The sequence below is a fragment of the Stegodyphus dumicola genome, chromosome 2 (assembly GCF_044657685.1).
Source record: "Stegodyphus dumicola isolate Sdum_Otavi_A_Nest chromosome 2, ASM4465768v1".
In the NCBI taxonomy this organism is placed as follows: Eukaryota; Metazoa; Arthropoda; class Arachnida; order Araneae; family Eresidae; genus Stegodyphus; species Stegodyphus dumicola.
In genome coordinates this window covers 190900372-190927018 of record NC_140769.1, presented here as the reverse complement: position 1 = coordinate 190927018, position 26647 = coordinate 190900372, and the positions used below count along the sequence as shown (strand labels likewise).

At 31.9% G+C, this 26647-nt stretch overlaps 1 protein-coding gene across 3 annotated transcripts in view; it reads left to right on the top strand.

The window, feature by feature from the left end:
• LOC146998683 (uncharacterized) overlaps window positions 1–13586 on the top strand; it is a 57657-nt gene extending 44071 nt beyond the window's left edge. For 2 of the 3 annotated variants that reach the window (XM_085811578.1, XM_085811579.1), the window contains 3 exons: window positions 2584–2684; window positions 2843–2966; window positions 13405–13586. In XM_085811578.1, the coding sequence (XP_085667704.1) occupies window positions 2584–2684; window positions 2843–2966; window positions 13405–13464 (285 nt within the window). In that variant the 3' untranslated portion in view covers window positions 13465–13586. The remainder of the gene's footprint in view (window positions 1–2583; window positions 2685–2842; window positions 2967–13404) is intronic. The other variant, XM_085811580.1, reaches the window with a different exon arrangement.
• The last annotated feature ends 13061 nt before the right edge of the window (window positions 13587–26647 follow it).

Below are 26647 nucleotides of genomic sequence, written 5' to 3'. Positions count from 1 at the left end.
AACAGGAAACAATTATGCACATGGAGTGGCCAGCTCGATGCCCGGACTTGATTCCTATTGAGCACGTTGCTTTAGGGAGACGTCTAGCTGCTCTCAGTCCGCCCCCTCAGACCCTTGTCGCGCTTGCAACTTCTTTGCAAGACCAATAGCTCTCGCTTCCTGTGGAACTGATAAACCGCGTAATTGAAAGCATCACACATCGCTGTTTATGCTGTATTGCTTCTAAAGGCGATCATATTCCATATTGAAGGTACTTTTCCTATAGCAAACTGAGATCTTCAATTTGTTCATTTTATGCATGTGCTAATTTCTATACCACCATATAATTGTCTGGTAATTTCTTTTTATGTTATTTGATACCTTACTGTGTGTTGTATATTGTGGGTAAGTTTCATTAAATTCTACATGTAACTTTTTCAGTAATCGTGGGTTTTGTGATTTTTCCTTAATTTATGATAACCAGTGTATATAAGGTGGTTATGACAGGGGAAAGTTTTGAAAAAATTTTTGAACTAAAAAAATGAACTTTGAATATTGCTACTTATTTTTTTAAATCAAAATTAGATGTGCCTAGTGTCCTACCTGGCTTTAAAAAAAAAAAAAAAAAAAAAAAAAAAAAAAATTATATAAAATTGCTACTATATATAGCAGTTTTTATTAAACATTTGCTATAATTTAGTTTTCCAATCATAATAATAAAATCTAATTAAAAAATGTAGTCACTGAAAGTAACTGAAGTTGTAACTGAAGTTGTAACTGTGACTGAAAGTATTTTAATGTTTATATCTGAGGTGAAGAAGTCCATAAATTTTCACCTATCATTCATGGAAGACGTAGTTCTTTGAAAAATGAGAATGAACTGAAATAAAAAAATTTTATTTCTTTTAATATTAGTTTATAAAGCGTCAAGCCATTTTTACAAATTTTTTCATCTCGTACGTAGAGAATGTGTAAGGCTAAAATTATGAATTTATATTAAATTATATTTACACTGGTTATCATAAATTAAGGAAAAATCACAAAAAGAGCGATAACTCCCTAAAAAATAAGCCAAACCGTGTAAAATTTGAATATGTTGCCAAGTAAAAGTAGCTGAATAAAACTGTGATATGCAAATTAGTGGCGCTGATTTTGAAATACATCATCTGCGAGGAGCATAAAAGTTCATGTTTGAGAGCAAGCCCACATATTTCACTGTGACAGTGACATCAGAAATCTGAGATAGCCAATTCGTAACAATGACCTCCAGGCATCATTTGCCTGCAGAACTATGATGGAGACCCATTGAGAGACTAGAGGCAGGACAAAGTCAAACAGAAGTGGCCATATGGCTAAATGTGAGTCCTACTGTGGTTCATAGACTTTGGAGGCGATTTCAAACCACAGATTCGGCATCTAGGAAGTTCAGCCAAGGACGGCCAACTGCTATGACGAGCGCCGATGACCGATATTTGACATTATGTGCACGCAGGAATAGAACCGTTACTCCGACTCTTCTTAGATCCTCCTTTGCTACAGCCACCGGAAGGTTCGTGTCAACTTCAACTGTACGTAGAAGGCTTCACGAAGGTGGTCTGTATGTGAGGCGACCAGCCATTTGTGTGCCGTTCACGTCACGCCATAGGAGGGACCATTTTCAGTGGGCACGACAACATGTCCACTGGACCACTAATCAAAGAAGGGCGGTTCTCTTTACGGAAAAAGAGTAACAGGAAAGCATCACCTATTGCCCCATATGCCGGGGCAATAGGTGATGCTTTCCTGTTACAGAATGACAACGCAAGACCACACAGGGCTCGCATCGTAGATGATTATCTTCAACAGGAAACAATTATGCACATGGAGTGGCCAGCTCGATGCCCGGACTTGATTCCTATTGAGCACGTTGCTTTAGGGAGACGTCTAGCTGCTCTCAGTCCGCCCCCTCAGACCCTTGTCACGCTTGCAACTTCTTTGCAAGACCAATAGCTCTCGCTTCCTGTGGAACTGATAAACCGCGTAATTGAAAGCATCACACATCGCTGTTTATGCTGTATTGCTTCTAAAGGCGATCATATTCCATATTGAAGGTACTTTTCCTATAGCAAACTGAGATCTTCAATTTGTTCATTTTATGCATGTGCTAATTTCTATACCACCATAATTGTCTGGTAATTTCTTTTTATGTTATTTGATACCTTACTGTGTGTTGTATATTGTGGGTAAGTTTCATTAAATTCTACATGTAACTTTTTCAGTAATCGTGGGTTTTGTGATTTTTCCTTAATTTATGATAACCAGTGTATATAAGGTGGTTATGACAGGGGAAAGTTTTGAAAAAATTTTTGAACTAAAAAAATGAACTTTGAATATTGCTACTTATTTTTTTAAATCAAAATTAGATGTGCCTAGTGTCCTACCTGGCTTTAAAAAAAAAAAAAAAAAAAAAAAAAAAAAAAAAAAAAAAATTATATAAAATTGCTACTATATATAGCAGTTTTTATTAAACATTTGCTATAATTTAGTTTTCCAATCATAATAATAAAATCTAATTAAAAAATGTAGTCACTGAAAGCAAATGAAGAAGTATTACTTTTATTTTAGTTAATGCAGTTGACTTCAAAATGTGTTTGTAAGTACGGTTGTGTATCAGAAAAAAGTGTTGATGGTAGTGGTTTGTCAACTGGAAGTGTTCTTCTAATAGTGTAAGTACAAGAAGTTATTTTTATAATACATATCTTTCAAATTCCTTTTAACTTATATCTATAAGTTATAGAATTAATTTAATATTGATACTGTTAATTTATATTTTCTGAATAGGAATTATATAACAAAAAATTTTAGTGTTTCAATTTTTGTTTAGGTTTTTTACCATTCTGCTTTCATATTTTGTTGTGGGAGTTGTTTGGAATTTTTGCAATGGATCTCAGGGTGTAGAATTGATACCAAATTTAGAATTTTGGAATGATTTGCCAAAACTTATCATTGTAAGTACCAGATATTTTTTCCTTCTTAAATTTCTGGATTGTTTTTAATTTGTATATTTATTTAGTTCAGATATTTTAAGTTGTTTGAATATTTTTACATACAGCAAAAATCTCTTCTAATAAATTTTATTAAAAAAGATGTAAATAAATTGTTTTGAAAATCTGTAAAACCAGTTTTTCATCTTAATTAAAACTACAAAAGTAATTATTTAAGGCAGTAAAAATCCTCTATTATTTTTTATCATCATAAAGATGTACTAACATTTCAGTCACAATTGCTTTGAAGCATGTAATTCATGTTATGCAGTCTGTTATTCTTGTTCTATTCTGTCTTCGACATTTTATTAATTTTGTTTGATTAATTGAAGTAAATAATGCAGTCTGAGTTGGTCAACAAATGTGATACAACTAAATATCTTGTTTTTTGCCATTAATTTCCAGTAACCTTGCTAGTCCTTGCTGCTACAATGTACAGCAGCAAGGCTTGGATCTTGGTTCTTCTTTCTTCTATGGGTATTAACTTCTCTGAGTATGAACCTGTGTTGCTCAGGTTTATAGCTTCAGGCCTTTTGCAATAGTAAAAGCTTTAAATTAAGTTCAAAATCACTGTAGTTTAGAAACAAGTACTTTCAAGAAAAAGTAATGGTCTTGTCAGGCAGCTCCATCCATCAGTTGAGTCCTGAGTGAATGCTAGCTTTCTGTTGTGGGCCAGCCCATTTATATTTTGACTTCAAAGATTGCTGCTTGAGCAGGGACACAAATCTTCCTTTTACTCTCGATTTATTCTCCATTTTGAACTACAATGTATTGTGCTTGGTCTCTTATGAAGATATTTTAATTGTTGGGTCATAGTCAGTAAGTTTGGCTGTCTTGTGTTCCATGTCTTCACAAAGAAGTTATATGTTGCACTCAAGAGAAACTTATGGGGTTGATAATTTTCAAGTTTTTGTAGATTTATTAGTTTTTCATAAACTATCACACATCAATCATTCCTCACAGAACTGTATTCTGGAAAATATCTGTTTTCTTCTTATTTGTCTTTGGAGCAGTTAGCCAAGTTGAGGCTGTATGAAACAATATTGGTTGAATAAGTGTTAAAAACAAAGTTCTGTTAACTAATGAAACTGTTGTTTATAGAACGAGTTCATTAATGACATTAAAGTCCATATCAACTGGAAAGTTTTTCTTGTACATTAAAAACCCTACTATCCAGCATTCAACTAATCGAAATAATTTAGAATTTTAAGGAGAAAATATTCCTGAAAAATTATGGATAAATAATGGTGAAGAAGTGTGGAAAAACTGTGAAAAGTGATAGAAGTTTTTATATGCTATATCCATAATTTGTATCTGTTTTGGCCAAGAATGATCTGTTCCGTTAAACTACTGCCAGAATGAATGACTGGCACAAGCTTGACAACATCTCCACCAGCTTTTACGTTTAGTAACATTCCATAATTGGTAAGATGTTTTACTTTCATGTTTAACGTCTATGAAATATGCTGGCTTTTATGCCTGAAAGGAATTCCCCCCCCCCCAAAAAAAAAGTCGTGCATAATTTTATATGTAGACTTTTGTTCAAGTAGGTAACAAATAAGATAACTCTTTTTATAATTCTAGACCAAAAATATCTTCCATTCATTTGTCTTTTCTTCCATGAATTCCAATTTTTATACACTCAGCTATCTAGAATTTTCATGTATCCGGAATTTGCCATTTCATGAGTTTCCAGATAGTTGAGCTGTCAGTTTACCTACTAATAAGTTCAAAACAGCATTTATTAATGTTTAATTTTATCCTCCAGACTTGATGATTTTTTGGCAATAGGCAGTGAATTACAATGTTCATATGATCTTTGAATATATTCACAGCACATTGGAGATTTACAGATTTAGTTAGTATAACTGTATTAAAAACTACCATTTTACATCAAAAGAGGGAGAGAATGGTTATGGGAAATCATTAATATACAGTGTCAGATCCAGGTCCATGAAGACGTCAGCAAAAATGATTTTTCTATTGGAGAGAATGTCATTAATTTACACTTCAAAATTTGACACTTTAAAAAAGAAATAATGATTTTTGTTAAATTATTTGGGACTGACATTTGCAATTACTTCAGTATTAGTCTGGAGGAAGAATACTGCAATTGACTCTTTCTTTGTGAATGATTTCAATGACATTTAGATGCTGTGACTACATTTGAAACAAAACTAAAACTTATTGATGGTTTTGTATTTTTCAAAGTAATTTTTAGGTCTATACAGAATTGCCTATTCAAAGGTTTACTTACGCAGACTGTAAGGCTAATTGGTCTGTAACTATTGCAAATTTAGGATTTTTTTCCCAGTTTGTGTACTGCAGTAATTATTTAATTTTTCATTGTTATAAAAAATAACATGTTCTGAGACATGCATTAACCCCTAAAAGGCATGATCACCTTTACCTGTTCATGAGATGTTTTTTCATGTGTATATTACCTTATTATTTTTAATATTTTGTTTTATATTGTTTAACGATTTAAATATTATCTTAATGAATGAAAGTTTATGAAAAGAGAGAATAAAATAATTGATTATACAAATTTAGTAAATAATTGCTATTTAAATAAGTTTTTCATTAGCAAATTCAAAAAAGGAGAAAGTAATTAGCATGATGCACTTTCTGAGCAGTTGCTTTTGTAACCTGGTTTGAGATTTAAGATCCCTGTTTGTTCTTGATTTTGTGTTTTTGAATTATACTGAAAACTTCTTTTAGAAAAGTAGGCTGAAGTAGGTTCCTGTTATTTCTATACAAGAAATCATTAGTTTCTTCTCTGTCTTTTCTGTCAGGATCATTAACAGACAGTTTTATTTTTGACTATTTTTCTAATGTTTTAACCAAAATATTTGAATCTGAATGGATAGTACTGCTTTTATGTTTTATGAGACCAGTTCTATTGGTTTGCGAATTTTTAAATGATTTTGAAATTTTTCAAAATGAATTAGGGTCTGAGTTCATATTTTCAAAACAAGAATCCTGATTTTGAAAGGGAGATTCACTGATAGGTCTCAAAATTTCATTAAGTCTGCATTTAATTTACAGATCTTAAGTGGAACTCTACCTTTTATGGAGAAGGATCTCCCCCTTTTTTTCAGAGCCAGATTGTAATCAGGGAGGGTATTTTTCAAAGTACTATCATATAATTTAGTAGAGTTTTTTTTAATTGCATCCTGGACTTTTCTATCGAATAATAGCATTCTCAATATCTGGATCGTTTGAGGGATGGAGAACAGTCTGTTTCATTCATGATATAAGCGAACTTACTCGAATTCATAGTTTTTGTGCAGGTGCAGTGTCAGTAAAATCCATAGAAGTCAAATAATACAGATAAATAGCTGAAAGAAAGTTCTTTGATCACTTTCAGGAATGAAGTTTGCAGCACATATTTAGTGGTTAGAATGTCTATTACTTATTTGTCTCATACCATTATGACGAAAATAGGCATTGAAGGGCCAATGATTTTAATCTCATTATAGCACATCAATAGTAAGCAAGTTCCAGTAACACCCCCCTCACCCCATTTGGGTGGTTGTGAGTTCTATGCTGAGCTTTTTGAAGAAGGGAAACAGCAAGTTTTTCTCACATTTTTTTAATCTGCTGGTCTCTTTAAACAAGAACTGCAATATCCTTCAGTTTGGTGAAAATGTCATCTGCGTTGCTGTTACGAGGCAGCTTCTTTATTATGCTTTATTACAATACACACTTGACTGCATTCAGCAAGTAGGTGTAGAAAGTACTTTGCTGTCCAAATAGTGGTAGTTAGGATCAAATAGCTGAATGTACATTGTATTTCCTTTAAGTCTGATATAACCTTTTTAACAGCAAGATCATAGAAGACTTAAAGGTTTGAACAGCTTTTTTTTTTTTTTTTTTTTCCTTCCCCCAAGTAACCACAACTGGAAGAAAAAAAAATCAGATATCAAAAGCGGAGGAATTTTACTGAACAATTATATTTAAGTGAGCAAGCTGCTTAGTTTCAGCCATCCCTCTTTCTTTTTTTAGTCCAAAGGGATTTGAGTCCCAAAGGACTATTACTTTCGTTTTGGCATTTTGCATCGGACTCCTATAAATGTCGGTTCACTTTTCCAACTGTTGCCACAAAATGTCCTGCATTATATTTGAAAAAATTAAATAATGAAAAATCTTCATAAATGTATGTATATTTCTTGCATTGTAGTAAAACAACAGTATCTAGAACCATTCAGTTTTGAATGACGTAATCCTACTGCAAATATGGGCATCTGAGATCCCAAATTTGGAATTTCTTTTATTATCGATTTTATATTTTTCAAAACTTTAACGAATTTTTGAGTAACAAACTCAAAGATGTAAAAATGAGCAATAGCAACACTCTACCGGGGGGGGGGGGCCTTTTTATCTCGAGCATGTCAAACTGTGTATCGGAAATTTTAAAGATATGCTCATTTAAAATTATTTTGCGACATTGCTATTGAACTAAATTTTATGGTTTAAGTGCAAAGAACATGATATTTAATAAATAAAGGTAACACACAAAACATTTAAAAAAAAAAAAAACACCCCTTTTGAACGTAATTTAAAATCTGAAACATTTCAGTTTTTTTTTTAGGGGGGTGGCCAGAGGTTTTCAAATCTAGCAGGGAGATTCTGGTATTCGATATTGCCAAAATGCATTTTTCAGCCTGATTATCTATATCAATAAGTAGTTAAATTATCAAAAAAGCAAAGAAAATACATTGATTGCAATCGACGTATCCTAAAATTACTACATGCATGTAAAACCCCAAAACTCCAACCCTTTGTCAACAAGAATATTTTAACATTAATCTGTGCAGGAACTTTGCAGTCAAAAACGCAGTTTATGCAAGATTCAAAAGTGATTTCTCATATGCATTGTAGTGCCATAATATGATAGTTGAATTAATAACCTTAGTTATAATTAACACTTTTCATTTTTTCTGTAGCTAGATATTAGATGAAACCTGTAAATACACTAGCAAAAATCTGTTGGGGCCTTTTTTAAATAATAAAATTAATTTTCAGTGTTAGCAGATTGATTAAGCAGAAGTTTTTTAATCTTCAGCAGGTATTATTTGGCAATCACATTGAAAATTGTCACATTGTCTTGAACTGATTTTAGCTCTGAATTTAATATTTTTTTAGTAAGTACATTTCCTATCATGTACAGTTTTATTATGTAAGAACTGGAACACTCATGATTCTTTTGTTAAAATGCTATGTGCCTGGAAATAATGAGTTGCTTTTGCTTTATTTTTTGACAAATGTGTACATAATGTAAAATGCAATAAAAATTAATTTTCTCTCCCAAATAAATGCTGTTCCCTAGACATTTTCTGGAAGGAGTTAACAAAATAAAAAAGGAGGATGCAATGCAGATATGCCCTTTGTGTGAAATTGGTACTGAAATAATAATAATAAGCTATCCTGCCTGGTAGCGAAGTGGCTAGTGTGCAGCCCAGCTGCATCACAGGTCCGGGGTTCAATCCCCAGGCCAAAGTTAACACAGCCTTTCATCCCTTATATGGGTCGATAAAATGAGTACCAAGTTTGCTTGGGGACTAAACACCAGGGGTCCTGCAACATGCTGACTACTTGTCCATGGCATATGCTGATGCATTCTGGGGCCCACAAGTCAAGAAAGGAGAAAAAGGGCACTGCAAGCCATAGCCCACTAGGGCTGTTGCTGCACTTTTTTTTTTTTTTTTTTTTTTTTTTGTGTGTGTGTGTGTGTAAGTAAAACTATCCTCCCTGCACAAAAAAAAAAAAAAAAAAAAAAAAAAAAGTAAAAGAAAAGGGAAATTTTTCTTTTTAAATTGTATCTTTCCAGAAGAATACAGAACAGCTTCTAGGATGGCCGCAGTACTTGTGGAAAAGTAGATTTAAGAGTTATGGATGGTGTTAATGTATTATATCTGCTGATTAATACTTGAGTAACCTTTTTTTCTGCCCATTGTAAAATTGCTGTGCAACAAGCAAATTTACGCAAAGCTTTTCATGAATTTCATTAATGGAATATTGCTATTGTGATGTTATCATATTTTATTTACAAATAAAATAAAAGGAAAAGTCTTAAAATATATCAAGTGGTGGATAAAAATGGTGGAGATCATAGAGTTTTAAAAACTAAGTTTTACATCCAAAAAAGTATAAACAGATATATTTTATCATCATTGATCTACCAGCCAATTTTTCATATCTAGAAAAATTATTCAGGATACTTCTAAGATTGAATTATTTTTATTATCTTCATTCATAAAAATATGATATGCTATGTAATAATTTTAATTATTCTTGCACATTAATCTGTGCTTACTTCATGATTTTTTTTTTTTTTTTTGTGTGTGTGTGTGTGTGTGTGTGTGTGTGTGTGTGTGTGTATGTGTTTAAGTGAAGGGAACATTGTACTATCTGATGGTATCCAGGTTTGTATACTGAGCAAATAAAATAACTTTTGCATTTAATAAGAAAACTTATCTTCTTTCAAACATGTTTATTCCTCTCTCTCTTTTTTTTTATGTTGAAATTAATTCTAAGTACTGAATTTTACAATTGCTTATAGTTTAGACTGGTGTCCATCATATATTTTGTATGGAATAATTTTGTTGAAATTTGAAGAGAGAAAAATTTGTGATGTTTGCATAACATCTCATTATATATATATATCAAGCACTTTTTTAAAATTCTCCATTAGAAATCATCATGACATTCAAATATAAAATTGAATAGTCATTTTTTAACAGTGTTATACAGTTATTCATAGTAAGCATTAAAATGTAATTATTTTCTATTAGCAAAATTTCTACATTTTTTCTTTCTTCTCAAAAAAAAAAAAAAGTATACTAATTGTCTTCAGGAGGCTGTGGTTCATATATATAAAAATACATTGTTGCATCTGTGGCTGAGTGGTTAGGACAGCTGAATACTGAGAGTTTGACTTGAGCTTTAGTCTGCATGCCTAGTTTTGATGATTTCCATCTTGTGTAATGGGAATATGAGCCAGTTTCCCTTAGATAATCCTCCATAAAGGTATCCCTTTCCATAGACAGATAACCCATGTCTGCTTTACCATATGTGAATAGAAATACATCTTCTGTGATTCAGAATGCATTTGAAATGTTAATTTGGTCTACATTACTTGAATTCATGTTGTCAGAATTATTATTTATGCAGAATAACTTCTATTTCTGATGAAGAACTGTTATCTTTTTTAAAACATACTAAGCCTTTTTCTCTCACTTTCTGTTCTCATAATTGAATTCACAAAAGATTGGATTTCATTAAATTTTCAGTATAAGTTGATGTTAATGTAAATGTTCATGCATACATCATGTCCAAGAGAGTTCATACCCAGTCTCTATTTTCACAACATTTGGTCATAGACATATACTTTCAATTGTAGAAATGTTTTAAATAATACAGTCAAAAGTCGTTAATCCGGACTCGTCGGGACTTCGGCGATTCCGGATTATCGATTTTTCCAGATTATAGATCATCAGTTTAAATCTGGTAAGATGGCATGCAGAAATTATAAAATTAAAAAATATGAAACCATAATTTATGAAATAAAGAACAATTATGATCTAAAGGGTATCAAAATTTACAAAAGAAAAAAAAAAAAGCTTAATATTTATTTGTTTACTTTATTAAACATTTATTTCAAAGTAAGTTGTTTAAGTTGCTTCATTTTAATAGATAATACTTTCTCTTTAATTCTATAAACAGACAAAATTTCTTGTTCAGTTACAAAGTTCCGCTCTTCAAGTCCTTTAATTGCTGTGTCAAGAATACCGAGTAATTTGTCAATCAAAATTTTTTCGTTTTCAATAAATAACCTCTGTGTCACTTTTTTCACTATCAGAAGCGAATTATAATGATGAGGAATTTGATTTAAATCATATCAAAAGACGGAGTACATCGAGATGAAATACTACATTTAGTAAGGAATTATAAGCCAAATAAAATAAAAACATCTGCTCTGAAGTTAAGGATAGTGCTGACAGATCAACTTCCAATTGATAGTGTGCCCGCCGCTGCGTTAAAGATAAACAAAGTTTAGATAAACAAAGGATATGCCTTTATCCATTTTTTGCAGCAATTCCACTTTTTGTTTAATGAACTTCGAAATATACTTTTGCTTTGTAAATCCTTTACATATTAGTAAATATATATCAGAAATTCTATTTGACATAATCAAAAGTTCAAGCTTACTTTTATAAAACTACTCTAACAGTTTGCAAAAAATAATAAGCCGGATCCAATTCGAAGATTAAGGAACAACGCAATCTGCAACATTAACTGAAATAGATAATTTTAGCTTAGCTTAAACCGTCCGTTATACATTAAACGCGCACAAACATATTCGCAGCCATAAAGGTCTTGCGTCAATGCGACGCATGCACAGAAAGTTTGTAGTTTTGAGGTCCGGATTATAGATCATTCCGGATTATGGGTGTCCGAATTAACGACTTTTGACTGTACAAATATTCATATTCAGTAATTTTTAAATTTATAAAAATTATGAAATTTATCTTTTTATAGGTTACTTTCCTGTCTCTATACCTGTATTTAGGAAAATGTTGCACTCATTACGAAAAATTAAAAAAAAATGGTGTGGGCACCACATGACTTCCTTGTACGGTCTATTAAATTATGGATATTTTTTGCTGCATTTCATTAAAACTTATTTCCCCAAATTTTGTGCAAGATATACTTCTAATTCAATCAATCCAGTTCTCACTTTGTGGCAAGGTAAAAATACATAAAAATTTAAAATATCTTCATTAAAAATTGTAAAATACAGAAAAATCTAAAACACCGAATACAGTTAAAAACATTTTTTAAAGAATTTAAGTCAATTTAAATTAGACAGAAAGACAGATTTTTCGGTGCACAAAATTTTTGACCTCATTTGGCAAAAAAAACACTGAAGTCTGAGCATAATTAACTTAATTCGCTATGCTCTTAAGTTTCAAATGTAAACAAATAATGGTGTCGTTAGGCTTAGTGGAACTTAAACAACTTTTAAATTGTTGATAATGCTACAACAGTTACGACCATGTCTACTCCAGCATTCAAACCCAGGTCCTTCGGTACTGCAGTAATCTGCCACTATACCCTAACTACTATACATTCTAGGTGGCAGTCAGTTCAAAACACATATATTAACCATAGTTTATGCACCCTACAGTACCTTATGGATCTTCTTTTTTTGTATGTTGAATAAGTAAAATATTTTGTCAGTTAAAGAATGCATTGTGTTCTAAAATTTCTTATGTGGCCTTTATTTCTTCAATCATTGGTTGCAGACATAAACTTCCAATTACAGAAATTTTTAAATGAAACAAATATTCATGTTTATGCATTTTTAAATCTAAAAGATCCATTCTGTAAACATTATGAAATTTAACTGTTTCCTTAACGTCTGTACTAACCTGGTAAAACGTTATACTATCTATAAAAAAATAAAATGCAATAGTTTTGATTCTTGCACAGCACAAATTGACCAAGAATTTTAAGATTTGAGATAATATTTAGAAATCATATACAAATTGAGAAGCAAAAACACATATATTAACACACTAAATACGAAATATTAGTATAGAAGGTTTCTGATATTAATAGATTAAGTATGAAATACTAAGCAGACTGATAAAAAATATTCATCAATCTGTTTAATGATATTTTCTTCTCAAAAAAATCTTATTTATAGAATCTTATAGAATTTGTGTTCTAGAAATTAGTGGCAGGCTTCAGCTTTGGCACACAGCCTACTTATAACATTTTTTGCATAAATTTAAGGTTTAAAATTTGTAGTTTAATGAATTTCTTGTATGATGATAAAGTTATTTGAAACTAATAAAATTGCATGAGAATTAGAAACTTAAAAATTACCTGGGTACAAATTCTTTCGGTGTACCATATATAACAAAATATAAAATTTAAAGAACGCTACACACTAGTAAATCATAAAAGAATGTTATTGAATGATTAAAATGGAAAAAAAAAAATCACTCTGATTATTTTAGCTTATTTTTCAACCAGTCCCTGAAGGCAAACCAAAAACAATAGCAAAAATCACAAATTGTATAATAAAGTATTTTGGTCAATTTTTGCCGTACACAAGTGAAATCTTTCATTTTATTTTTATAATGAGTATAAACTTTTACCAAATGTATCTACAGGGACCAAGGGAACCATATAAAGTTTAATTTTTTTAAAGTGCTAAAACATGAATATTTGTCATTCAATATATTTTTATTTATATTATATACGTCTACAACCAATTATTGTGTTCAAAACACTGGTGAGAAAATAAAGGCCATTTTTATGGACAAAATGTATATTTTAATATAGCACGTCAAATAGTCATATATTTAGAATATGCTTTGTATTTCAGGAAGGTGTTATATTTACATGTTCCTGCTTTGGAAGGAGAACTTCCTATGGAGAAGTCTAGTTATTAGCACTGTGCCATCTGTTCATTTTATCAATCATCCTATGAACAAATTGTTATATTTTCAAATTATTGATTTAATTTTGTGCCATGTTAAATTATGAGAAATATAATTTTGTATTATATACTGTTTCCTGTTTATTCTTTCATTCAATAACAAAATTTGAACACCAGCATTTAAAATTGTTAACAATGTTAAAATTTAAAACTATCACTCACTGAAATAATGATACATTTACTAATCTTTACTAGCTGAAGGTTAACTTTAAAGCTAACATTATTCAGCATTTGCAGTCTGTCATAGAAGTTTATATATGAGGACTTGATGCTACAGTTTTTATGAAGATAACATATTACTAAATATATAAAATTTTTGTTTAATTGAACATTTAAAAAAAAAAAATTTACATTGACTGCCATTCACTGAAGTGTTACATAATTTGTGACAGAGGTTTCAAACTGGCAGCCCACAAAATTTTATAGCTATAAATTTGAAAATTTTCCTTTGCATTATTCATGTATGTTTTGATAAATATTTAGTGGGTAAAATTTGAAATTAAAATTTAGTTTTGTTAAAAAATAATTCTCGCTTATTAATTCTCATTTGTACCTTGATTCAACCACATGTGGCTCTTAAAGCAATTTTACGCCTAACTTGCAAATACACTTCAATTATGTATTTGTTGTTGATACTGGGCTTATAGATTTAGTTATAAGCACAAACTCAATGCACATTATATTCCAATATAATGTTTATTAAAAGAATAGAGAAGCACTAGAAGTCCTGAGTTCAGAGCTAATACTGGCACACAGCCATATGTAACATACATAACAGCTCTCTGCTAGATGCACAAAAGAAACTAATGGAAAAAAGAAGGACATTAATCATTGCATTTTGGGAAATTATAAATACTAACAACTTTAGAGACCTAAAGATATGGGCTGAGAATAGGTTGTCATTATTTGTTCTCCAGTTTAGTCCCATTTGGAAATTTCCATAATTTATTTATTTTAAACTTATGTTATTTAGTGGTCAGTTTAGCACAGTATAATTATTTGACAGAAATGTGAGTCCTAAAATTTAATATTTAGCTGTTAATACATTTGAAATACAAAGTGTAAGCAACAAAATTTTTTAGACATAAAATATCAGAGTTGCCAACTCTCCCGATTTTCGACCGCTCTCCCGCCAACCCGATTTATAATATATTTCTCCCGACTTTTTCTTATTCTTAAAATTTCTCACGATTTTTATGCAACTTGTCTTAATACTTTGTTATATGAATAAAAAAAGTGCCTTTTACTGGAGCACAACCTGCCAATGAATGCATCGGATCACGCTGCAGCTTTATTTAGAAAAATGTTTCCCGATAGTGAAATCTCTAAGAAATACTCAAGGTGCAAGAATCAAAACAGGTGCAATTGTTAAAGAAATAGGTTTGAAAAATAAATCTTCAGTTATTGATTGCATTAAAACAGCTCTGGTCTGCCTCTCTACTGATGGAAGCAATAATACCGATTCAAAACTGTATCCAATTGTTGTTTCTTTTTTTATCCAGAGTCTTCAGAAATTGAGTGCAGTTTACTTTATGTTCCCACTTTAGAGGAACATTTGACAGGCTTTAATATAGCACAGCTAATTATTAAAACTTTAAAAGAAAACTGCAGGCACTCTGGATAATTGCTTAGCACTTGGTGCCCATAAAGCACCAGTATTGGTAGGCTTGGAAGGCTGGTGTTGCAGGCATCTTAAGAAAGGAAAATTCAGATTTTCAGATTATGAGGTGCACCTGTCACCTCTTAAATTTAGCAGCTGAAAAAGGGGCAACTTCTTTACCAATAAATGTGGATGAACATATTGTTGATATTTATTATTATCTTGAAAGGAGTTCTAAAAGGAAGGAAAAATTGAAACAGTTCCAACAGCTGCATAACAGCAGTTTACAATTAGAAAACTTGGATGAAGTAATAAAATCAGCTACGATTGACACCCAGTGGAGTTTAATTGCAAAACTGAAAGGTGCTGATGGAATTTTAAAATATAGTGAACTGTCTAGAATTGTGTTGGCCATCTTGACAGTTCCCTATAGTAATGCAGAGTGTGAGAGGATTCTCAGTGTTGTTGCGAAAACGAGGACTAAATTTAGATCTAATATTAGAGATGGCACATTAGAAAAACTTTTATTAGCGAAAGCAGGCCTACGTGGCAATTGCTGTGAATACAATGATGAAGTTTTTTTCTTAAAGAAAGCAAAATCTGCCACTGTTTATAACATTTGTACGAAAACTGATTAAAGTGTCTTTTTTTTTTTTTTTCTTAAACGATGCATGTAATAAAAATTTTTTTATGTGTAAGGTATTTTTGTGTTGCTTGCATTTAAGAATTAGTTACTACTTAAAGTTAATTCATTATTAAAAACTATATTTTTATCATTTAAAAAGTCTTTTTTAACATTGTGAAAAATCTCCTGATTTCTTAAAAAAATCTTCTGATTTTTGAGTGTCATAGGTTGGCAAGTATGAAATATAAATGCTATAAATTTGAAATTTTTCCTTTGGATTATTCATATATGTTTTGATAAATATTTAGTGGGTAAAATTTAGTTTTGTTAACAAATAATTCTGGCTCATTAATTACTTATGTGTTACACATTTGGTTCACATGAAATTTAAGTTTGAGCCAGTGGCTTATGCTGTATTTTAAAAGAAATTCTGTTGATTCAATAACCTTTCGGTTATATGCCCATTATCGATCAAGTTTAAGATGGTTTCTCGAAATCCTGACATGAGAAATTCGAAAATTCTCTTTTGTACCTTGATGCACACTCCCCGTTAGACATCACAAAAATTTTGTCTTTGAATATAGCTCAAATAAAAAAAATTAAACTATAAGATTATATGCTTTTTATCTCTGGGACTTCTCTTTCAATATTTCCTACCCCTGCATTGTTTACCTTATCTACATGTATTTCTTATTAATATTGAATGCAGTGCTTGCCCCATTCTCCCCAGTCATTTGTTACAATGCTTATTGGAAAATATGCATATGTTAATTGTAACTATTGTACAGGAAATTTTTCTGTAATTTTCTTTTAACTCCATACGACCTTTGAATAGATGAGCAGTTGAGAAAAATTTCATTAATTTGGCTTAAGATGGAATCAGTAATGCAACAAAAATGGCCTCAAAAAGTCTTCAGCCAAAAATTTCTAACTGCTGAAATCGGTCTTGAAACATACAGATTTCACCAAAATGTGCTATTATGACTGTAAAAGTAAGAGTTACCCCAAATTCAGAAGGGAAATTTAAGATTTTGAAATCGGATTTGAATTAGTGATACAAAGAAAGTTGAACTTCTAATTAGCAGTCAGTTAAAGAAAGAAAAAAACATTCGTTTTAGCATCAAAACTCAAAATAGAAAACTTCTGATCTTCTCAGGCTTAACTGGGAAAGCTAAGCAAAAGCAACAGATGTAAAAAAAAAAAAAAAAAAAAAAAAAAAAAAAAAAAAAAAAAAAATTGAGACTGAGAAAAAATGTAGCACTGAAGAAAAAGTGTAAATCAATAAATACATGATAAATTCTGTTTAATTAATTGTTGTAAGAAAAAACCTTCCAATGCAGTGGAACTAGTGTATACTGATCTAATAAAAGATTGGATTTCAGGGGACATATTTGCTGTTATGCCAGTGAAAGCAAGGAATGTTCAGTTCTAGTTATTAATATATAATTAATATCCCACTGCTTTGAATACATGAAGAAACCTTCATGGTATAATGCAAATAACAAACAGGCATTGACAACATTTAAAAAATATTATGAACTGCTTGAATAATTTTGTTAAATGAAGAGAAAAAATAAGTCCCTTTGTTTAAAAATCTCTGTTCTTTGCATCCATGTGATGTCCAATCATTGATGCATACATTTTGTTTTTCTTTTCCCAGCAAGTGTTATTTATTGACTTCAGCTGTATGATTAGTAAAGATAAATAACAGGGAAGATTTAGTGAAAAGTGTTTTTGCTGCTGTCAAATACGAAAGTGTTGAATTTTAATCCTTTCTTTTTTTGAATGATAAAAATATTCCTCTATCAAAGTAAGTACAAATTTTAATGTTAATGAAGAAGAAATCTGAATCTCTTTTGAAGATTTCATTCAAGTTGATTATTCTAATAGCTGGCTTAAGGCATGTTGGAGGTGTCTGAATGAAATATTTGTAAAAGAGAAAAAAAAAAAAAAAAAAAAAAAACATCAGTTAAGATGATGGAGATGGAATTGATATTGTATTTCTCCCTTTTATGTATTCCTCCCAAGCACTTTTAGCATTTGATTTAGAAACTACTCACATGACTTACCCCATATGCAGAATGACCAGTTTCAGGAATTGGTATTCGATACTCATTGTGCGTGAATTTTAAGCTCATTCATTTATATTATTTAAAAATATAACTTCCCTCTATCCTAGGAGATAAAAAGGGATACAGTGGCAAAAACATATTGCAGTTTCTGTGCCTGAACAAAAATAGCCCTTTCCCAGTCTGAGGTATAATAATAATAACATAAGGTATAATAGTAACAACAATAATAACATAGTGATATCTTTGTATTATGGTCCTTGGAGAGGAAAAATTTAGTGGAAACAGAAAATAAAGAAAGCACCCTGTAGAGACTAGAAGAGAAACACGCTAATGTGACAATCAAAATCGTAAAATCAACCTTGTATTTGGCTTAAGTAAATTGAAACACTCAATCGATTTTGAGGGCAGCTAAAGGTCCCTCCTCATCAGAAGAAAGAAATACCTGGAAAGAAGAAAATTAAGGGGAAAGAGTCTCAGAAACACGTGGTCCTTATCAGCACTGCACGTGGTTATAACTGGATTTTTAATCAGAGTTGCACTGGCCGCCTACTTTTACTGAGCCAGGCTATCTGATCAAACATAAAGGACAAGAAAAATTAGCGAAGTTAAAAATAGGGAGCGAAGGGCAAATGCACCTTCATGCTCAAAATCTGAACTTCAAATAATGGAAAGAAACCACTGAACGGATTTTTATACCCTCTGGTAGTACCAAATGCGAGGAGGTAAGGCCATCTATCGGCAAAAATAACTGAATTAAGATAGTAGAATTTTAAAGGCATTAGGAAGGACTGGATTGGACTTCAAATCATTAACTAATAAACCTGCTAAATCTTTGTGAATATGAAAAGCCTCAAGAAAATCCAATTCACCTATGGAAGAAGCCTTTTGGATAATTTTTGCAGACCCAAAGTCAAAATTATAGTTAAATGTCCAACCATGATACGCTATTGAAGACTTGTTAATTTCGCCTTTTTTGACATAAGATTCATGTTCCTTGATACGAACCTTCAACGCTCTTTTTGTTTGGCCAATATATCTTAAACCACACTGACACGATATACTATAAATTCCCCAAGAATTCAAGACAGAAACGCAATCTTTTAGAATCGAAGGGTGAATTTTATTAATAGGGGAGAAACCGACTTGAAAATTGAATTTCTGGAGAATCCGTGCAATTTTATAGCTAACAGAAGAATAAAATGGAAGCACGACAAGATCATTGATATTATTTCTAACAGTGGAATGTCTTCTTTGATGGGAATCTGAAAACTTTTTAACGGCTTTATCAATAATCACGGGAGAAAATCCACGGTCAATTGCAACTGCTCTCAAATAATTAAGTTCATTGGTAAGCAAAGATTCAGAGGAACAAACTTTAAGCGCACGGAATACATAATAGTAAAAAGAAGCAATTTTTTGCTTAACAGGGTGGCATGACTTGGCATGGGGTGGTAAACAAACTGCAAAGGGTTTACGGTACACAGTGGTGCTAAAATCAGTTTCACTGTGGATTATAAGAATATCAAGGAAGGGGAGGGAATTGTTGGATTCAATTTCAAGAGTGAACTGGATAGCTGGATCATTTGAATTCATAATAGATAGAATCTCGGATAAATCCTCTTTATAACTGTCAAAACGTCACATACTGAATCCAAAGACGAAAAGATAGTTTATCAAATAATTTCATCTCAAAATAGTGCATATAAATGTCAGCAAGTACCGGACTGAGAGGATTACCCATAGTTTGTCCATAACAACGATATGTCCGCCCTTATCAGCTTTAGAGATAATTATATTAGTATCAGAATGAATTTCACGTAAGATCTCATTTTCCTTTTTGCTAAGATTCGAACCCAAAGATTTGCTGTTAAAATTAACGTTATGAGTAATTAGGTGGCGGATTGTATCCTTCTGCATTTCCGAAATTTTGGAGAATTTAAAGGCTTTCTCTATAGGGGCGATGATTTGAGGAATAGACGGTTTAGATGTCTTTGAAAAGTTGAAATTATATTTTAATACTTTTAACTGATCCTCCGAAAGATTCCTATTGGAGATATTAATGATGGGGTTAACATTTACAATGCGAAGATGAGCTAGATAGGTGGGACTATTCAACTGGTGTGTGAGCTTAAAGAATTTAGAAATAAGCACATTTTTATGACGTTAGCAAACGGCATAAAAATGTGCCTCCTTATATTACCTCCATATAATAAAAATGTGCCTCTCTTATATTACCTCCATTTAAAAATTGCTAATTCAAATGAAAATTTTTCCTCATTTGAACATACATCCTGGTCTAGAACCGATACTGTTTCCTCCTCGCGTTTGGTACTACCAGAGGGTATAAAAATCCGTTCAGTGGTTGCTTTCCATTATTTGAAGTTCAGATTTTGAGCGTGAAGGTGCATTTGCCCCTCGCTCCCTATTTTTAACTTCGCTAATTTTTCTTGTCCTTTATGTTTGATCAGATAGCCTGGCTCAGTAAAAGTAGGCGGCCAGTGCAACTCTGATTAAAAATCCAGTTATAACCACGTGCAGTGCTGATAAGGACCACGTGTTTCTGAGACTCCTTCCCCTTTATATTCTTCTTTCCAGGTATTTCTTTCTTCTGATGAGGAGGGACCTTTAGCTGCCCTCGAAATCGATTGAGTGTTTGAATTTACTTACGCTAAATACAAGGTTGTTTTTACGATTTTGATCACCCTGTAGAGATTCAGTTTTCAGGATTTATGGAGACAGATACACCAGAGGTCTTTATACTTTGTGAGAATTTCTTCCTTCTACTTCTTTTAAGAGCGCAAAGCAATGTCGCAGTGAAATATTACCATGTCATTTCTTTCTTCTTGGGCTCTAGCTATTTAAGTACAAAAGATATTGTAGATATGGATGATGCATTTTTACAGTAACCTTACTATCATCATTTCACTTTCACTATTGAAAATTGTGACAGTTTTGAAATGAGATGTATAAGTTAGATTTTTTATTTGAGGGGAAAATGCTACTCTTGATCCAAGTGTGTTGGTGTAATTTCAAATGTTTTAGAATAATGTTACACAAGAGTACTCATAAATATACTGCAACTTTAAGATATATGGAATAAGCAGAAAAATTTACTAAATAATACAAATACAGAAAGAAGAGTATTTCATGGACTCAAAATTGACAAGTATTAAATTATGTAACACTGTAAATTGTAGAATAATAGATAATAATATAAAAATAGTATTGAAGAGAATAACAATAATGAACTTCAAAAACTGTATATACCAAGTAAGTTTCCTTTTCAGTTTTCAAGCTGTTAAATTTACTGTACTTACTTGGAACACATTTGAGTATTAATTTTAAGAAATAAAAATGTAGAATAGTATAGAAAGTAAAATTTAGGAAAGTTGTTGATACATTGTTACCCATTTGCTTGTATGCATGATAGTGGCCAAAATAGTTGATGCAGGCTTAAACTGAAATCACATGGCTGTTACAATTAACAATAGTTATGCAGCTTATGTTAATGGTATTTATTGCCTGTGTGGTTTATGTTACTATTTAAGCAATTAATCTAACAATTACAATTAAATAACAGTGTTTAAGAAAAGTAAACTTCTTTTCATTTACTAAATACCCATTTATCAGATCCTATGCAATTTTAGAACAAAAATATAGCATATAAAGAGTCCTATTTTTCAAGTAAATGCAGTAGTGAAAGAAGAGGAAATAAAAGAAATATGGTATTTAAACTGTCTTGTTTTACAAATGCTGTTAAGCTTTACTGATGATGTAACAGTGCAGTCTCATGTTTTAAAAAATTAGAAAAGATTGTTTTTCTTATGTTTTCTGTGCGAGAGTAAATTAATATTGAGAACTTTTTTCAGAAGATGTAATTGTATCTTTTAATCTAAAATGTGAATGTTTAATAAAAAAAAGTATTATATAAATAGACTAGAAGAGAAACACGCTAATGTGACAATCAAAATCGTAAAAACAACCTTGTATTTAGCGTAAGTATATTGAAACACTCAATCGATTTCAAGGGCAGCTAAAGGTCCCTCCTCATCAGGTGAAAGAAATACCTAGAAAGAAGAAAAATAAAGGGGAAGGAGTCTCAGAAACACGTGGTCCTTATCAGCACTGCACATGGTTATAACCCGATTTTTAATCAGAGTTACACTGGCCGCCTACTTTTACTGTAATTATGCTTGCACAGAGCATAATTACAGGCTTTGGGTGTCCGTCTTCTAGAACACATAGAAATGAAGAAAGAATCATTCCCACCAGTACAAAACGTGGAGACTATGTATGGAGAAGCCTTTAGCCTAATAGGAACTATAATTATTCAATATCTCCCAAACGGCAGAGATAGAAATTCAGAGGAATCCAGAACTGAAGAAATATGAATATTTGCAATATGTTTGGAAAAACGCAGTCATTTAATGCTGAAAATGCAGGGAACTTTTTTTTGGGGGGGGGGAGGGCATATTAAGAGATTTGTGATAAAGAGGTTGAAGGTAATGAGGTTTTACTATATATGAAATTGATTTTTTCCCTTATAATAAATGTATTTCTAAAAAATATAATACCTTAAAAGAACCTATAATGTAAGATAAAATTCTTTCATGTGGCTATTAATATGGATAAGAAATTCTGCACTTGCTAAATATGCTAACATATTTCAGTAGATCAAATGCAATCTACATAATTCTGGACCTCATTTCAGTCTCATCTAATGGTAAAAATGGCAAGAAATTATTACAGTACCAGGTTTATGTCAATGTCAGCTGTGGTTAATCCTTAATTAAATAGCATTTTTACAATTCTTCTAAATATGAAAGGAAGATTTGTACATTTTCTCAAGAGAAAGCATTACTGAATTTTTAACTGAACGACATAGTGCATACAGGAAATCAACTGCTTCCTGGAAACTGATTATAAATGCTTAATTAACAAGATAAAAACAGCTACAGATGTCATGTAAAATTGAATTTTGCTAAAATCAAAATTTCAGATTTTAACATTTGTAATTTGAAATGAATATTTCTAAATTAATGATTTTCAAACATTAAAGAACATTTGTATTTCTCTCTGTATATGGCCTTTAAAATCTCAATTAATGGCATTTTGATCATGTGTGAATATTCTTTTTGTTCACTAATTTAATTCAGTTGCGAAAAATATTTTCATATCTTTTTTTCCTATCTGATTTTACAAAAAAGTTAAGTTTCCAGCGTTTTTTAAAAAAGATGTCATGTGATTATAATCAGGTCTACCTTGTTTTCATTAGTTTCTTAAGCTAAATCCATTACAGTATGAAATGCTGTTGGTTTAGTAGAACAACGTTCTAAAGTATATTTATTTTGTCAAACTAGATATTTAAAACTGAGCTAAAATCATTTTTGAGCAATTTGTCAATCATTTACGCAGCAAACTGCCTCTTAAAATTTTCAATCCCATTATTGAACTGCGGATTTATTAAAAAGCTATTTAGTCATGAAATCGCTTTTAAGCATCATATATATTTTTTATTTAATGTTATTATTGAAGATTTTACATGAAAAGAAACTATTAGGGTTCCAATACTTCATTGAAGACGTAAAAAGACAAAATAAATAAATAAATAAATGAGAAAAAGAACTAAAAGATACTGTTGCGAAATGCAGCTGCGGTGAGATAGTTTCCCCGCAAAGGCAGGGTTGCCACATTTGGCACGAAATCACCCATTTGGTGACAAAATTGGTGATATGCCATAGATGGAGAGAGAACATTCTAGAACGAATTCTTACCGCTTTTCTCGGGAATATTCTCGAAGTTAAAAGCTATGTATACCCTACCTGTACCCGGAGTAGTAGCCTCAAGTTCAGAGATTAGCTTGAGAGCGACTGGCCGAGTCGGAAGCTGTACTTTAGTGATTTGCCGTTATAACTTGAAGGCTGTAATGCTGATTGTTCCAGCATGTTTATCGTAGTTTTCTGATGACAATAAGTATGTCTTTTGAACTGTCCGGTGTAACAGTGCTTACTGGCGAATAAATTGTCTTTTGATTCTTCAACAAGTGTTACCATTAATTACTCCAAATCCACCAACACCTAGAATGCAACAGTTGGTGTCAGAAGTGGGATTTGTGAGTGAATGCCAGTGACAGCCTACAGGAGAAAGCCATAGTGAAAGAAATGAAGACTTTGGTGGAGCGAAGCGGTATCTTAACTTTAAATTAATAAACCTAAGAATACATCACTGCGAGTGGACTGTAAAATTTAACCTTTATTCGGCGGTTTGAACTTTCGAACACAACACAGCACAAAGTAAAACGACAGAGTTACAATTAGCGGTTTTTAAGAATGCAAGAACAAAATGCAAACTATGCATACAATCTGCGCATTGCGAAATAATATCTAACAGACAGGCAAAGAGCTCTGGTGGCTGAAACATTCCGCCCGGCGTTGAAACATTGTTTCAAACTAAATAGCTTTTACAAAATGAAATTATCATAACAATATTAAATTATGCAAAAATGTATCATCAAAATATTCACAAGAAAACATAATATGAAATTATGCAATGAAACTAAATTGTTCTCAAAACAGATGCACAGAAGCCTTGATACAATTCAGGAACTTATATAGCTAAAGCAAAGTACAAAGTTATAATGCTTTAGGAAAAAAACTTAATCGTTGATAGGCAAAACACTAAGTTTGTGAATTGGCCTTTTGAAAACTCCGTTAGCGGTTTTGATCTTCACGATACGCACAATATTATCTGAGCTAGGAAAAACTTCCTGGTTTTCCTCTTCGAGACACAAAGCGCTTTAAAGCGGCAATAAATGATTCTGATGTAAGATTACCTACTAATTCAATATGTATAGCTCTTGTAGTAAAACACACGAATACACAAATGTAGCATTTCATTGGTTTTACTCCTCGACCTTGCCTGGGCTTCACTTGAAATGGCCCGGCGTAGTCAATTCCAACTTTGGAGAAAACCTTTGACGGAACGACTCTAGACGATGGTAAATCAGACATTATCTGGGTAGATGTTTTAGCTCGTACACGATGACATTTCACGCATTTCCAAATCTGTTGTCTTACAACTGACCTAGCGTGGATTATCCAATATTCTCTTCTAATTACTGATAGCAATAGCAGGGGGCCTGCATGAAGATGGAATATATGAAAATGATTCACTATAATCTGTGTTATGTGATGTTTCTTGGGCAACAAAATAGGATATTTTCTATCCTGCGCGATGTTGGATTGTCTTAATCTTCCTCCAACGCGTATAAGTCCATTCTTATCGATAAACGGGTTTAAAGAAAGGATCTTACTATTTGAGTTTAACAGTTGATTCTTTTTCAGAAGATTATATTCATTAAAAAACTCATCCATATGAACTTACTCTAACAATTGCATTTCTAGCGTATTGCAATTCTTCGGTTTTAAGGTAACCCTTAAGTCTTGTTGCGGTAGATTTAGCTGAATTATTCGCAAACCGAAAACACCAAACGATGATTCTTTTAAGTTTCAAAAATGATGAAACTTCATTAAGGACTGGAATTTGCGAAGCGACTGTTCCAATTGAACAAGAAATATTTTTCCGTTGTTCCCTTAAAGACTCTTCTGAAAATGGTAAGTTGATAGAGAACAGAATATTATTTGAATTAAGCCACTGAGGACCTGTCCACCACAAGTCATGAGTAGAAAGTTCTGAAGGCAAAAGACCTCTTGATGCGCAATCAGCTGGATTCTCCTTTCCTTTTATGTGATTCCAATGCGATGAAGGTAAGACTGATTGAATTTCTGAAACGCGGTTGGCTACAAATGTTTGCCAGCGTGTTGGTTCTGATTGTATCCAGGACAAAACTATCATTGAATCACTCCATGCGTAAATACTGTCAACATGAATTTGCAATGAATTCTGCACAGCTTGAACCAAATGCACTAATAGAACTGCAGAGCAGAGTTCTAAACGAGGAATAGAGATTACTTTCAGGGGAGCTACGCGAGTTTTTGATGTTAGTAGCTGCACCGAAATTGAAGAATGATTTGAAGACTTTAAATAAATCACTGCGGCGTAAGCTTTCTCTGATGCGTCACAGAAACAATGAAGTTCTATATTTGTAGATTTGGGCAATAATACTCTCCTAGGAATATGAATGCATTCAAGATTTGCGATATCTTCACAATAGATTTTCCATCTTTGATTGATTTCATCTGGCAAGGGATCATCCCACGAGATTTGTAATTTCCATATGTCTTGAAGCAAGATTTTTGCTGCAACTATAAAAGGTGCTAACCAACCAAGTGGATCAAAGATTTTCGAAATAGAAGATAAAATTATTCTTTTAGTAGAACACTCTCTGTTTTCGAGATTTCCAAAGTGGCAAGTAAACTCGTCTTGCGTTGGATACCACTCCAAACCCAATAATTTTATTGATTTAGTATCAACTACTGCACATGAAGAATTTGAGTTCCGAGCACTCAAAGCAGTTTCCAAAATCGAGCGATCATTTGTACACCATTTATGCAATTGAAAGCCACCTTTTTGTAAAAGTTCTTTCAGTTGTGAAATTAACTCTACTGCGTCTTCTACTGTGTCTGAACCAAATAGGACATCTTCAATATAACAATTGTGTAATATTATTTCAGCTGCCTTTGGGAATATAGTTCCTTCGTCAATTGTTAGTTGTTTGAGTACGCGAGTAGCCAGGTATGAAGCGGAAGTAGTGCCGTACGTAACTGTGCACAACCTGTAAGTTTTAATCGGCTTCGATGGATCATCTCTCCAAAATATTTTTTGGTAATCGCGATCTTCATCATGAATTTGAACTTGTCGATACATTTTCAA